Source organism: Diabrotica virgifera, chromosome 5, assembly GCF_917563875.1.
Source record: "Diabrotica virgifera virgifera chromosome 5, PGI_DIABVI_V3a".
Classification (NCBI taxonomy): domain Eukaryota; kingdom Metazoa; phylum Arthropoda; class Insecta; order Coleoptera; family Chrysomelidae; genus Diabrotica; species Diabrotica virgifera.
In genome coordinates, this window is record NC_065447.1 from 115,845,654 (window position 1) to 115,862,450 (window position 16,797).

The window sequence follows — 16,797 nt, forward strand, 5'->3', positions numbered from 1 at the left end:
CCTTCGCTGAACATCTTCAGTCAGTTTTCCAATCGCACAAAAGAGAGGTTCCAGAGAACGAAGAGAAATTTATTACAGATATAGCAGATGCACCCTACCAGATGTGTCTTCCCACCAGAAAAGTTAAAATTACCGAAATTGAAGAAGTAATCAAAAACCTAAATAAAAAAAAGCACCTGGATACGACCTGATAGCAGGACTAATTCTCAAAGAACTACCTGAAGAAGCAATAAAGCTACTAATGTACATATACAATGCTGTCCTAAGATTGTGCTACTTCCCCTCCCAATGGAAGGTAGCACAAATCATTCTAATTCATAAACCCAACAAAGAAAAAACCCAACCTTCATCCTATCGTCCTATTAGCCTTCTGCTTTACCTTCCAAAGTGTTTGAGAGACTTCTCCTGAAAAGAATAGACACTGTCATTACAGAAAAAAACCTAATACCTCATTACCAATTCGGATTTCGATAACAACATGGCACAATCGAACAGGTCCATAGGGTAGTCAGAACGGCAAGAGATGCACTCGAGAACAAGAAATATTGTACAGCAGCCTTCCTGGATGTCTCCCAACCCTTCGACAAGGTATGGCATAAAGGTCTAATATCAAAACTTAAAAGATAATTGCCTCATCCAATCTGCATGCTCCTACAATCATACCTCATCGGCAGATCGTATCAGATAAAACTAGGGGATGCCATTACTACTCTACATCCCATCCACTCTGGCGTACCCCAAGGAAGTGTCCTTGGACCCACACTGTACCTCCTGTTCACAGCAGATATACCAACTTCGGATCGTACAACAATTGCAACATATGCTGATGACACTGTCCTAATGGTTTGCCACGAAAATCCGACCCTAGCTTCACATATACTACAAAGTCACTTAAATAGACTCGAAGTATGGTTTAAACTGTGGAGAGTCAAAGTTAATAGCTCCAAGTCAACACACATTACGTTTACACTAAGGAAGGGGATCAATCCAGCTGTAACCTTTAACAACACACCACTGCCAATAAAAAGTGACGTCAAATACTTGGGGATTTACCTAGACAGCCGCCTAACATGGCAAAAGCACATTTGGAACAAACGACTGCTACTGGGACTCGTTTATAGAAAGATGTACTGGTTCATGAATCAAAAATCACGCCAAATTCTAGACAATAAACTTATGATCTATAAAAGTGTACTGAAACCCATCTGGACGTATGGCATCCAAATCTGGGGAACTGCCAGTGAAACAAATTTACTCAAGACACAGCACTTTCAATCAAAAGTTCTAAGGCAACTGTGCCAAGCTCCTGGTTGGTATATTTCCAACGATAATATACATAGGGATCTCCAAGTCCAAACCGTCAAAAAAGAAATTGTTTCTCTGTGCTCCAAGTACCACAATAGACTACAGGTTCACCCAAACATATTGGTCACCAATCTCCTGACACCCCTACAGAACAGAAGACTAAAAAGAACAGACACTGTTGACCTTAACACTAACTAATCATTCCCACTTATTACTAGTGTACTATTTAAATTAATTCAATTAATTTATTAATAACTGTACTAATTCAATCATTATTGTACTCTTTTAGGTATTCACCACTTGGTGAATACTGACTGTGTCACACTCTTAACACTCATATGTATTGTTTATTATTTTTTATAAAATAGATTGCAATAAAATGGATGTCAAAAAAAAAATTAATGATTGAAAGTTTATATTTGAAGAAATAACTGTTCCCTTAGTGGAACTGATACATCGGTGGTTAGCCTTAGAGTTAGGACCATAAAAAATATGAAATTCTAGGCATATTTTCAAAATATTGTGACGGCAGTGCTCTCCGATAAAAATTATTCAAGGGTGAGAAAGCCTACAAGGACAGATATTTGTGGATATGGCCATGGGCGTACCAGCGACAGGGGTAAAGGACTTTAGAAATACTCCTATAATATGATATACAACTATTCAACAATTTAATGATAAGAAAATGTTACAACATCACAAAATTCAAAATAACCAATACATTGAAGTCTATCCTGTCCAAAACCAAAACTAACAACACACCAGAGAGATCAAAGAACTGCCTATAAAATACCCCATGAATACAAGTGGAAGAAACCGCAAAACCTCGAGTATCAGGATAAATAAGCATGAAATATACATAAGAGACTGTCAAAAAAGAACCAATTCATAATATTTTTTTTATTTCACTAACCAATGAAATGCCTATCTAGGGACGACAATGCATGTACCCTAATTAGCTAACCTTTTTTTATTTATTTAGCATAATATGAAACATCAGAAATTAGGCCATATAGGAAATATGCCTATACTGATATTTTTTATTTTACAACGTCTTGAAGAAGCGAAAATAGAAAACAGTAGGTACATTTATCACAAAGGATTTATCATGTTTATATTTCACAAATATTATCATTTCATATTCTCTTTGTCTCGATCTTCTTAAATTAATTTTCAATAATCTCCAACAATAATTTTTTTATTGCTAAGCTTTTTTCGAATGTCTCTTTTATTGGCCATAACTGCTACTACTTACACATTACTATCTTATCCTATCAGCTCAATTCTCAGATATAGACGATGCATGGTATTCTTTGCGTCAAGATATAAGAAATTTGGCCTGGCGATGGTGGGATATCCCTACCGATTTAGTATCATAATAACAAACAACAAACCCTCCAGGAGCGGATTCGCTAAAATTAAGGGGAAAGGAACAAATGCAAAATTTTGACGCCTGTCAAAATTTTCAATGTTTTTTAAATGTAATACTTTTTTTCAAATCCTGAGAAAACTAATATGTAAGTATTTTTGAAAAATTTAAACGCAGAATGAAAAATTACTTTATTACCGAGGGCCGAAAGTCCCTTGGAATGAATTAAAAGTTTCTTTTGAATAAGATATTTGAAATTAAAAATCACACTAAATTTTCTCTTAGTTTTTCACCCCTGTAACTAATTAAAATAAACATTATAGAAGTTTTCAGGGACTTTCGGCCCTCGGTAATAACGTAACGGCTTGAAGCCGAAAGTTCGTACCCATCCCCTTAACAAAAAAAAATTCAAGTCTTCAAGTAGATATAATATTTTAATGGGGTTGGAATAATAAATATAAATTTAAATATCATATCATTATATTTATTACGTATTTATATCTATGTAGTTATAGGTATATTATTATGTACAATGAAATAAGAGAAATGAACAAATTAAAAAAATTAAGGAAATTAATGATAATAACAAAAAAAGATTAAAAAAGTGGTAGCAAAAATCAGAATAAAAAAGATATAATAAAAAATAACATAGAAAATAACATAGAAAAATAAAATTTGAAGTTTAGACGAAAAAAAAATAAATAAAAATTACAACTCTATGTCACTATCGCTGTCATCTTCACTAGAATCGTTATCTAATGTTATAATTATTGGTTTAATATATGAGGTTAATGTTCTGTAATGATCTTCCGTTTTTATAACATGTGAAACACAATTTTACCACAGTGTTGGGGAAATCTTTTTTATTTCTTCTACAACATGTGACACCGATTCGCTACTAAATTTGGGACAGCAGTTGTTTCGCCGTAAACTTTCCTTAAGTTGGCTCCAGATTAATTTAATGGGGTTGAAGACACAGTAGCAAGGAGGTCATCGCAATACATTATGACCATCACGTTTGGCTAATTCGTCTATAACAAATTGTTTCTCAAACACTTTTGTGTGAAGAACTTCCAACATTTCTTTTTTTGTATATGTTTCTTCAAAGTGCAAATCACTGTCATACAAAAAATCAGATATCTGTTTTTTTGTCGAACCTACACCGGGGATTTTTCTAATTTGTTCGCTGTGATACGCTGCGTTATCCAATACAATTACACTTTTTGGAGACAAATTTGGCAACACCTTCTTTTCAAACCATTCCTTCAACAAGCTACTCGTCATATTTTCATGGTAGTCCAGCTTTGAATCTTTAATGTTTTTTGCCGATAGTAAAAAACTTTCCCCTCCAAGCCAGCCATTTTTGGATCCAATTTTCAGAATAATTATTCGCTGACCTCTATTAATTGGATAATTGGGTGCACATTTAATAGAATCGTCTGTCCAACCTTTTTGAGCAGTATCGTGGGTATCGAACCATGTTTCATCTAGATAAAATATCGGTCTTCCTTCATCTCTAAATTTAGATATAGCATCCAAGTATTCATTTCTCCATTTAATTAGACGAGGAGAATCCATTATTGATGATCGCTTATTAATTTTCTTGTATCGAAAACCAATGTGATTCAAAAATCTTGATAAAGTTGAAGGCGAATACGTAATGGAATAGCCTTTAACAAGTTGATCGTAGATCATACTAAGCGTTGGAACTAGGTTCTTTGAATAGAAATTGTAAATTGCTCTTATAATTACCTCAGCATCTTTTTCATTTACTGCTTTATGTGTAGAAAAGTCACTCAGCTTTTTACGAGGTTGAATTCTATTCGTAACAATTTTCCACACTGTTGTATATGGCATCCTTGTCAGTCGAGATGTTGTCTTGATGAGGAATTTACCGTCTTCTGGATTTGGATTGTCTTCTTTCACAGTTTGATAAACATTCCTAATAATTTCTTTGGCATCATCAGATAAATGTACACGTGTTTTACACTTAGCACTAGCTTCACCGACTTCAGACATTTTACTTAAATACTCGCGATCTAACCTTCTATCTAAATGCAAGAAAATAACTGCCTAAATGTGCAAATGTCAAACTTAAATATGTTTGCCCCCCTTTCATAATGTTCCATAATGTATGTTTTCTGGATAAATAAATGATACTTAATTTTACCTAAATACTTATAAGCACGAGAATTATGTGTAAAGCTATAGAATAATAATTAGAGGTATATCTTATCTTTAACTAATGCTCTTTCTAATGATTCTTTAATTTTTTTATTTAAAGATAGAAAGCTGCATTATCGCAAGTCCATTTTGTTTAAAGTGAAAACGATATAAAACACATTATATTCTAACTCCACAAAATTCACGTAATGAGCGCATTGGACATAAAAATTGTTTGTGATCGTTTGTAATTGATTCCAAGCAAGTTAATTTCAGATAACTAAACGAATTCGTCTAAATACAGTAAACAAAATTTTTAATACATTTTCTAGAAATTTTAATTTTAATAATTTATTTGCATTGATAGGTAACGAGTCAGTTCTGTAAATAATATAAAGTACGGCCCTAGTAGCTGTTCCAAAACTGTTTCCACCCGTCACAAAGACAATTGAGGGATTAGTAACGTCAACTATTTTTTATGATACTAAATCGGTAGGGACATCCCACCAGCGTCAGTTCAAATTTCTTATATCGTGACGAAAAGACCTATATTTCCCGACCATTTGCGGCATATAACAGTTCATCTGCTGGTGTTATCCATTATTGATGAAGGCGCTTTGGAGCCACGAGTATTTCTTCCTGCCAAATCATCTCTTTATCTATATTCTCTCAGTTTAGTATTAACTACGGTATAATTCTTTGATATTGGTCATTATATATGTGCCAAATAATAAAGTTTTCTCTTTTTTATCATATTCATCCAATCGGCTTCTTCTTGACATACTATCTTTAAGAATTCTGTATTTGAAATGCGTCAAACCTCTGATATTTTGAATATTCAGCGATAAGACCATTTAATTTCACTTGACCATTATTAACTTTCATGATTGAGATTATACAGTGAGGACGTATAAGTTGGAATACATCATTTTCTCGAGAATTGGCGATGTTGAAGATAAATGCTGAGACAGATCGATTTTTATTTTTAGATTAAAATATTTTAGCATATACATCCTACTAGTGACGTCATCTACCTGGGAATGATGACGTAATCGATGATTTTTTTTAACGAGAATGGGGGTCGTGTGAAGCGAAGAACAATAGTTATTTGTCAAATAAATATTTTTCTTGTTTTCTGACAACAGTAAAAGGCATTTCTAATAAAATAAATTACATACATTCTTCTTTTTGTCTCAACTAGGTAATTTAATTAAAAAAAATTTGGGCACCCTGTGTAAATAATTGTTATTATTTATATTACTGAATAGATAATTAAATAACCTTTTAAATGAGCTATAAAACAACCGCTATTCCCATTTTAAAAATCATCGATTACGTCATCACGCCCAGATGGATGACGTCACTAGTTTGATATACATGCCAAAAAATTATAATTTAAAAAAAAATAGACTTGTTTCGGGCTTTATCTCCAGAATCGCCGTTCTCGAGAAAATGAATTTATTCCAACCTAAAAGTCCTCACTGTGTATTAAAAATAAATAAACATTTTCAATTTCGTTGCAACCCTGAACTGCAGTCGCATTATATTTCTAGTTCAATCATAGAGCACAATAAGAATCTTTACCGATTTCGGTATATTCGTATAGTAATAAAGGACACAACAATTTAGGAACTTCATTCTTAGTTGTAGATTTAGCTGAAAATTGCAGAGCTTGGCTCTAAGTTTTACATGATTTCATACCTGCTTAATTATTTATATGGGAAATAAGCCACAATTAAAATGAAAAAAATAATTTTATTAACGTTTCGACGCCCAAATCGGGTGCCGTTGTCAAAATACAAAATATTTATTTTGTATTCTTATTTCTTAATATATTTTATATTATTTATTTCTTATTTCCCATATAAATAATTAATCATAAAAATGCCACAAGGAAGTAGCTTCAGAACAACATTCATACCTGCTGTTTAATCTCAAACATTAAATTTTCATATCCGATATTAAACAATGTTTTTATCACCCCCTATATCACATTACGGCAATTTGTTATTATATTTAAATATGTGCGGGATACTAATTGAGTTAATTATTACAAATCATAAACAATAATTTCGGCTATGGCACATTAATAGAGATGACTTAATATAATTTCCTTGTTCTTCAATACATATTTTGTAAATATATTCAACGCGTAGGTTGACCCAGGAAATACATATTGCCGCTTAGAAAGAACATACATTAAAATCATTTATAGTCCAAGGCGCATCTGTTTTGAGATGGACGTTGAGAGGTGACTAATATTTTTTGCAGAAATTGCTTGGAATTAACTTATATAATAATCATTAAGTTATTCTCCCACTCAAAAAGTTCCGGAACATTGTTTAAATAATCAAAATGTCAAAAAATTAAGGAAAAATTCGAGTTTTTCTTCGTTTTTTTATTATAACTTTAAAGGTGTTCACTTCCGAGAAAAGTTGTACTAAGATAAAAGTTGCGTAATTAAATTTCCTACAATATAGGATTGGTTAAAAATTTTAAAAATTGTCACCCTTGTTGTAAAATAGCAATAATTGCGAAAAAACATAAAAAAAGAAGTATTTGCATTTTACACTTTTCAACCATTTGTGCTACACTTAGGACCTTCATATTTTACCGAGAAAAACATTGTGATATAGTAAAACAATACTGTAAATTTCATTAAAATCGGTTCAATAGATTTTGCAAAATAAATTTTGCAATAAAAAAATTATTTCTTCAAAATGTTACAGGACTAAAAATAAAGCAGAGAGCAAGTTGAAATTTTTTTTTGCATAAGAAGCATACTGTACCTTTCATTTGCAATTTGCAATATTAAAATCGGTTAACTACTACGGCGTCAGGAATTTTTTTAAGTAAACAATAATTTTTGTTCCTACGCACAGGACAGCGGTGTTCGATTCACACAAGTTGATTTCCACCAAAATTCCTTCCAATCTTTATCTAATATATTATTTTCTTACTCTATATTTTGTTGTATTTTAATATTTTAATTCCACAAAAATCAAACTAATTTGATTACTGTTTGTGAAATATTGTTTTAACAATTGCATATGCTTAAAAATAATAAACTTTAATTCTATAAGTTTTAATGTAAATGAAAAAAAAAAGTTTTTGCTAAAAGTATGTAAAAGAGTGTATGTGTTATATTTTGCAATAAACAAATTTATTTATTTATATCGAAATGTACTAAAAATTAAAATTTATCAATCATTATCAAAGGTCATCGGAATGCCCAATCAGAGCAAACGTGATGATTCTGTTGCCTTGCGCATAGCACCAAAATTAAAGTTTTTTGTTAATTACAGACGCCGTGGTAGTTAACCGATTTTAATTCTGCAAATTGCAAATCAAAGGTACGGTATTTTTTTATATGTAAAAAAATTCAACTTGCTATCTGCTTTATTTTCAGTCCTGCAACATTTTGAAAAAATGAATTTTTTGCGAAAGCTGGATTGCAAAATTTATTTTGTGAAATCTGTTGAACCGATCTCAATGGAATTTACAGTGTTGTTTTGTTATATTATAAGGTTTTTTGGGTGAAATAGAAAGTTCTCAAGTGTAGCATAAATGGTTGAAAAACGTAAAATGCGAATACAAAACGAAGAAAAAATTCGAATTTTTCTTTAATTTTTTGACATTTTGATTATTTAAACAATGTTCCGGACCTTTTTGAGTGGGACGATAACTCAAATATTATTATATGAGTTATTTTAAAGCAATTTCTGCAAAAAAATATGAGTCACCTCTCAACATCTAAATGTACTAATATTTTTACCGATGCGCCCTGGTCTATTATTCGAATCAATTCAACGAGACAACATGTAGTTTCATCAAGATTATCAGTTTATTAACCATACAAGTAAGACAGTAAGACTCCGTCGATTAGTAGATTTTTAAGGCTCCCGAGTTAAGTGTCGTTCATAAATAAAGTTTCATCTTTAATTTGGTGTTTCATTATCGGCGATCGAAGTTTCACTGAGCCAACTTTTATACACCTGTATACTAGTTTGAATTCCTTCATCAGGATTTAGTGCGTCTCTTCTTTACTATCCCAAATATTAAAGTTGGTTAACTTTTGAAATCGGCTGATTGCTGACAACTATTTGCACAGGGTCAATGTCTCGCTTTCTAAAAAGAACATCATAATCATCATCATGGCTTATTCACTCCTGGTGGAGTGTTTGCCGCCCTTTTGGGCTCTCTGATTCATTTGTTGCGGAGAATCAGTCCGCTGTTGTCTTTTATTATTATGGCAGCGTGTGTGACTTTTCTTTGTCTACAACTTTCCTCCATTCTTTCCGGTCCTTACAACGCTCCTTCCAATTGTAGATTCTCAGCTTCTTTATGTCTCCTAAGACTTGATCTCTCCATCTTGTTTTGGGTCTTCCCTTTGGTCTCTTTGTTGTTGGTCTCCAGCCAGTTATTCGCTTTAGCGTAGAGTCTGGGTTAGCTCTTTCTGTGTGTCCCAGCCACCTGAGCCTCTGCGCCTTCACGAACTTGATTATGTCTTCACCCTGGATGACTTCTTTAATTTCTTCATTTGTTAATCTTCTAAACTCGCCTACACTTATCCTCACCGGTCCCATTATTCGTCGAATTATCTTTCTCTCTAAGATTTCTAATCTCATTTCATCTTTTTGTGTTAGGCACATCGTCTCTGCACCATAGGTGATCACTTGCCTGATTGCAGTCTTGTAAATTTTGAATTTGGTTGTCTTACTAATGTGTTTTTCTTTCAAGAATTTTTGGTAGTTTCAATAGGTTTTATTACCAAGTAGGATGCGTTCATTTATTTCATCCGTTCTATCATTTCTGCCATTCACCATCACTCCCAAATATTTGAAACGGTGTACTCTTTCAAATGTATATGCTCCAAGCTTAATTTCTTTCTCGATGTTCGTGTTCTCTCTTGAGCACTTGAGGTATTTCGTTTTGCTTTGGTTTATTACTAGCCCTCTCTTCTTTGCTTCTTTATCTAGTATTAACGTTGTTCTGAAGCTATTTCCTTGTGGCATTTTTATGATTAATTATTTATATGGGAAATAAGCCACAATTAAAATGAAAAAAATAATTTTATTAACGTTTCGACGCCCAAATCGGGTGCCGTTGTCAAAATACAAAATATTACTAAATAAACAAATTTTGTTTATCTAGTATTAACATTATATTCTGCATGGTTTTTAAATCTCTAGTAACCAGTGCAATATTGTCTGCATACACTATCAGTTGGGCTGAAGATTCGATAATTGTTCCCCTAATTTTGGCTGCTCTTACTGCACCCTCTATGGCAATGTTAAATAATGTTGTTGATAGGGAGTCTCCCTGTCTGATACCTACCTCCATTTGTACTTCATCTGACGGGCCTTCCCTTGTTAAGATTCGTGCTTTGGATTCCTTCATCGTCATTTTCGTGAGACTTACTAGTTTTTCTTGTATTAGCTTCTCCCTTATTACACTGTCAAAGACTTGCTTGTAGTCAATAAGCAGTATATGTAGATAAGCAGTATATTCGATGCTCGTAACTTTTTTCGACGATTTGCGTTACAATGTGTATTGCATCTATTGTTGACTTACGTTCTCTAAGTCCATGTTGGTATTCACCTATTTTTGTTCTCGTTTCTGTTTCTATTCTTGGTCTGATCAAATTAGTTAATATTTTGTACATTGTATTTAATAGCGTGATTCCCCTGTAGTTAGTGCATTTCGTCTTGTCACCTTTTTTAGGGATTTGTGTTATCAGACCGCAATTCCAGTCGTTCGGCCTATTCTAACTATAACTCTAAACTATAGGCCTTTTCATTCAGTCATTTGTTTCGAGCTTCTGACATGTGTCACATAATATTAATATATCTACGTCATATGTTATTGGCATATACCAATGATACAAACCAAAGACGTATGACGTAGATATATTAATATTATGTGACACATGACAGAAGCTCGAAACAAATGACAATCGATGAAAAGCCCTATTGGGGAACCGTCTCTCGCTGTCCTGACTATCCTATTTGTTGTCAATTGTTGTCAATTGTTTTTCTGTTTAATAATATTAAAATTTTTTTTAGAAACAGTATGAGAGAATGGCTTAAGAAATTAATAATTAGTCTGAAATCTTCACGTGATAATGTACTAGGTTTTTTTTTTCTAGAATTTGAAATTCTTCTTCTTGCAGTACCGTCTCCTATTGGAGGTTAGCTACCATCACAGCAATTTTAACTTTGTTGGCTGTAGCTCTGAACAATTTGGAATTATTATGGAATAAAATTTGAGGAATTAAGTATTTAAGTTTCGTAAATTCATATATGTTTTTGAGCTCTGTGATTCAGACAGTCTAGTGATAATATTTGACCAGGTCTGCGACTTTCCCATTTTTGCTTTGTCAGATTTCTTACTAAACTTTAGCTTTAAAATTTTTAGGGACAATATTCCTGTATTCTGTATACCTATCGAACTCGTGATATTATTTGTGCAAATCTTTAATTTCTCGATATATTTGGTTCATCGATGCCTTTTTTTGCTGTTTTAACCTCATATCTTATTTATATCTAGTAGTTATATTTTTATCTCGGGCATCATCAATATTAAGTATATGTTAATATTTTTAATTAATTCTATCGTGTAAAGGACGTAAAAATTAGAAACGGTTTTCCTGCAATTATTGTTGAACAAAGCAGGTTAAAATAAAATTTAGATTTCTTCTATAATTTCTAAAATTTAGCAAGCTTTTATATGCAAGTTAATAAATCAGATAAGAGAGATACTAATTATGATAAACAATTATTGGTTTATTTAATTTTTGTAAAAAAATATATACATTATGCATACTATAACAATATAAAAATCTTTTATCACAATTAGTCGAATACTAATTTAAACAATTTTTCAATAACTTTTATACGCATTTGCTAGTCTCTTACTTTTCTAATATTTGGAATGTCCATGCGAAATACTGGAGTAACTGGTAGCTCCACCACCGTGGCCTCCAGATCCAAGGGAAATTGATTTTCCAATAGAGATTGAAGATCCTCCTCCATATCCACCTCCATAACCATGACTACTGCCCAAGGAAATACCTCCTAGGCTTCCACCATGTCCTCCAAGAGAATAGCTCCCTCCAAGAGATCCGTGGTCCAAACCACTACTGATGAGACCGTGTCCTCCTCCTAATCCGCTTCCAAGAGATCCATGTCCTCCCAATCCACCACCAAGTCCACCTCCATATCCACCGCCAAGTCCACCTCCATATCCACCGCCAATTCCACCTCCTAATCCACTTCCAAGTCCACCTCCAAGTCCACCACCACCGCCTCCAACAACAATGGGTTGAGCAACTGGTACTACAATAGTTTGGGGTACCCTAACTGGAACAGGTTGTGGTACTGTAACTGGATAAGGTTGTGGCACTGGAACAGCAACGGGTTGTGGAACTGGTACACGTACTGGAGTCGGAACGGCTACAGGTACTGGACGATTTACTACAACAGGGTACGGTCTGGGAACTTCAACAGGTTGAGCAACTGGAACTGGAACCTATTGAAAAACAGAATGAATAAACATGGTACAATATTATAAAAATAATATAAAATATGCAATAAAATAAAGTTTTTAAGTATATTAACAACTTACTTGAACTGGTCTGGGGACTGGAACTTCGACAGGTTGTGGTACTGGAACTGGAACTGGTCTATTGACAGTAACTGGATAAGGTTGAGGTACAGGAACAGGTACTGCTCTGTTTATGGTAGTAATAGTAGCACCACCACCTCCTCCTCCACCTAATCCTCCTCCTAATCCTAATCCTCCTCCTAGTCCTCCTCCAAGTCCTCCTCCAAGTCCTCCGCCATATCCTCCTCCAAGTCCACCTTCATAACCTCCTCCATAACCACCGCCCAGACTGATACCCCCTATAAATTAATAATTAATTATTGATTAATGAGTATAATTATATATATATTTATATTACATACATATTTATACATAAAACTTGAAGCTAAAATCAATATCATTACAAGAATTGATATCAAAATTAAACTCACTATGCTTCCGGGTTAATTTAATTAATTTAATTTACTTTAAGTAATTTTAATATCAATTCTTGTAATGATATTTATTTGAGCTTTACGTTTCATTGCATTAATCACGGAAACCTTTCCGAACATATACACACATTATACACACATATATATTTATATGGTATGGCAAGTATATTTATAATATAAATAATATTTTGAGTATTATAAAAATTTACCTCCATGTCCTCCTAAACTTCCGCCTCCTAAGCCATGCCCGCCATCAAGTTCAAGTGCTATGCCACCCCCATGACCGCCTCCGTAACCGCTTCCGATATCGCTGGAAAAAATGCCTCGCTTTTCATTCTTCTTTTTTGTAGCCTCGCCGCATGTGGCTACTGCGGCGACTGCTAAAACTATCGTTCCAATCTGAAAAATTTATGAATCATAATTATTAGTGTCCTTAGTGATAGAAGCAAGAAAGCTTATAGCATAGAAAATAGTTAGAGGTATAATATTTTAAGGTTTTACTTATTCGTAGTTAAAATTGAAAATAAAAGTATATTACATGCTAGTAGCAGATTCCTACTAGTCTAAATTATTTCAATGGGCTGGAAAAAAACCTACATAATGAACATCTACTAAAAAATAGGAAACTATTAAATTTAACTAGGATTTATATCTCCTTGTGCATAATATTTCTTGCAATTTACAGTTTAATAGCTTACAGAGTCTATAATAGAAATTAAATATATATTTTAGAATTACACGATTTTATAGATCTAAATTGACGGCTCAAAAAAATTACAAAGTACTAACAATTAGAATTAATCAAATTAATTCTGCTACCTATTTACTTAGTGTTGTTCTAAAGCTATTAATTTCTTTGTGGCATTTTTGTAATTAACTATTCTAATTGGTAAAGAAGCCACAATTTAACTAAAAAATTTATTTTATTAACGTTTCGACGTTCAAATCGGACGTCGTTGTCAAAATACAAAATATTATCTTCTTAGGAAATATTATTTTAAAAAAGAATAAAATCTAAATTTGCTTAAAATAAAAGAAATATCAAAAGCCAAAATTGTTTCCTCTGTACGACATGTATAATGTACATATTTCTAGATTTGCATTGTACGAGTAGACAAACAAAAAATATCATTTGCAGTTGATTTGTAGTAAGTTGTAAGTTTAAAACTTGATATGATTTTATCTGGTTTTAGGGGAGTCGGACGGATTCATTTCAACAACTGAAAATGTATAACCTCTGTTTGCCTAAGACATAGTACAGTAAAACCTCTGTTAACCGAAATAATTTGGGGGAGGCCGTTTCGGATTACAAGAATTTAGGTTAAAAATAACATTGTTTTTCGTATTCTTCTTGTATAAAATTACATAGTATTGGAGAGATATAGCTGCAAAACATCGTTGTCAAAGGAAAACACAAAAGAAAATAGATGATGTCTTAAAAAAACACTCTTAAACATGTTCATTTTCCTTAATTTTATTGCAGTTTTTAAATTTACTTTTTATTTATGAAATTATTGAACTGTTATCTATTTCGGTTGAACGATGTTTCGGTTAAAAAGGTTTCGGTTAACGGAGGTTTTACTGTATTTAATTAGTTACCAATTATACAGAACCAGCAATTATTTTAACATGGGTTAAGAATTAATATTTTAAGGTAATATTTATCGACAGAGTCAATAACAATATTATATTGAACACAAAATATTGCAGGATATGAAATAGTTGATAATTTTATGTATTGGGAATAATGAAAGAAAATTAGACAGGAAACTTGTCAACCTATTGAGATGGCAGAACACACGTGTTCTACATCAGCAAAGTGTAAAAATAAAGAAAAAAAATATTGAAAAGTATGTACTAAGAACCTCAGTGCCAACGGTAAGTATCAACGGATAATTACTGAACTCTATTTTTATGCGTACAAGAATAAAACGAAACTACACTTTACCTCAAATTAAGATAAAAATTGAAATTAGTTAAATTAAAAATTTGTAAGTGGATAGAAGAAATATGAAACTTTTGCAAAAACAAAAAGTAGGTATATCTAGTAATCTCATTCCCTTATACATATCTCATTACACTCAATTGGGGAATAAAACAACCACTACTACTATTATTTTAATATAGTCTATAAATTAAGGAAGCTAAGAAGAATATTGACATGATCCAACTACAACAAATATCTTTAAAAAATTCAAGATACATACAAACATTCAATAAACATAATTATAATTATTGTCAACTCTACCTACTGTTTTATTTAAACTTAAAAAAATAAAGTAAGACAACATTGTAATCACCAAAATATAATGCATGATATTGCGTTATAGTAAATATTATAAATAAAATAAATATTATAATTATTACTGAGAGATAAATAAATATTTACCTACTTTTAAATTATAGAAATTAAAAAATGCTAAGATACTCTAAACCGCTTTATTTTAGAGAAAAAAAAAAATAAAAACCATTGGTTTTGATTTTTTTTTTGATTTATTTGAAATATACATACCAGAAAAGGCTTCATTTCTATTTTGAGATTCAAACGTACTGATGTCTACCCTTCTTCAAAGGTGGGTATATATACTATAGTTGGAGAGGGTATTTCTTCAAACAGGAGTACTTACCACTGATTTACTTTCACCCGCCTTCTTTGTGGATCTGCGTTTGGTACGATCTAAATTGATGCACCGGTGAACACGTGAGATTTTTTGTTATGCATATCATTGATGGATATGGAGCAAGGCGGTTTTTTACTTACAATAATGGATCGTATGTATTGTATAATCATTTTATAACCGCTGTATGAATAGACTTAGTTATTATCTCTTTGTTACAATAGTAATACTATTTAATTCAATTAACAATATTTTGTAGGTATTTGAAATATGTAATTTCAATTTTGGTTCTGCATTTAATTTAAAATGTTTAATAATTTTTATTAGTAATTTAATATTTTTTCTTCTCAGATTTGCATCAACTGTAAATTTTTTCTAATGATTTATTGATGGGTAATAATTTTTTCTTGTGGGCAATTCTAGCTATTATCTGCTCTTTACAATAGTAATAATTAGAGCTGGGAGGAAATATGCAAAATGCATATTAAATTCATATTTGCATATTTTGGATAAATTGTATAAGTGCATATGCATTTATTTAAAGTGCATATCTTCAGATATATCACAATATAGACAAACATCTGAGGACACAAGTAATGCAATTTAACGAGGTAGGTATACTCCGTTTGAAAATTATTGATAGTGCAGTTTTTATGACACAACTCATTTAACTTCTATGTTGTATAAGTACAAACATAATACAACATAAAATGTAAATGAGCTGTGTCATAAAACTGTGCTATCAATAATTTTTAAACGGAGTAATGGCAATCGTCGTCCTGTCCTGCCGTAGTTAGTTCAGTAGTTTTATTTAAGTGTTTATCAAAAGTATTTGATAATGCTAAAACAAAGTGCAAGTAAATCAATTCTTCTGAAAAAGTGGATTAATAGTAAAACAGCGTTCAAAATCATTGATGACAATCATATATTTTTCACGGTTTGTACCAAACCGGTAAGTATTTTGTTTAATTGAATTCTTGTTTAATTGAATTTTTAAATATTTTTCTAAAAACAAGCTAAATGTAAGTTTTAGAATAGGACTGTCATTCATTATAATAGTATATTGTACAGCAAGAGAGAAAAAAGGCATATTTCTCACGAGCGCAGAAGTTTGTTAGGCAAATCAAGCGAGGGAAAAATATGTCGTTTTCTCACGTGTTGTACACTGTACTTTTTCTATGGATGCGTTTTTGTCAAGAGTTCAATCTTCAAAATTAAATAATTTAGGTGCTATTATGTAGATTATATGCCAAAATTGAAATAAAATACATATTATACACATATGTAGGTATTTAATATTCTT

The 16,797-nt window shown here is 32.0% G+C and overlaps 1 protein-coding gene across 1 annotated transcript in view; it reads right to left on the bottom strand.

Annotated features, from left to right (window-relative positions):
- The window catches only part of LOC114336246 (uncharacterized), a 39,024-nt gene extending 23,399 nt beyond the window's left edge, over positions 1–15,625 (bottom strand). Inside the window, exons 1-5 of the mRNA XM_050652013.1 lie at positions 15,389–15,625; positions 13,086–13,275; positions 12,464–12,741; positions 11,761–12,367; positions 3,677–4,725 (exon numbers count right to left, since the gene is read on the bottom strand). Coding sequence (XP_050507970.1) covers positions 3,677–4,725; positions 11,761–12,367; positions 12,464–12,741; positions 13,086–13,275; positions 15,389–15,403 — 2,139 coding nt within the window. The 5' untranslated portion in view covers positions 15,404–15,625. The remainder of the gene's footprint in view (positions 1–3,676; positions 4,726–11,760; positions 12,368–12,463; positions 12,742–13,085; positions 13,276–15,388) is intronic.
- Between the last annotated feature and the right edge of the window lie 1,172 nt (positions 15,626–16,797).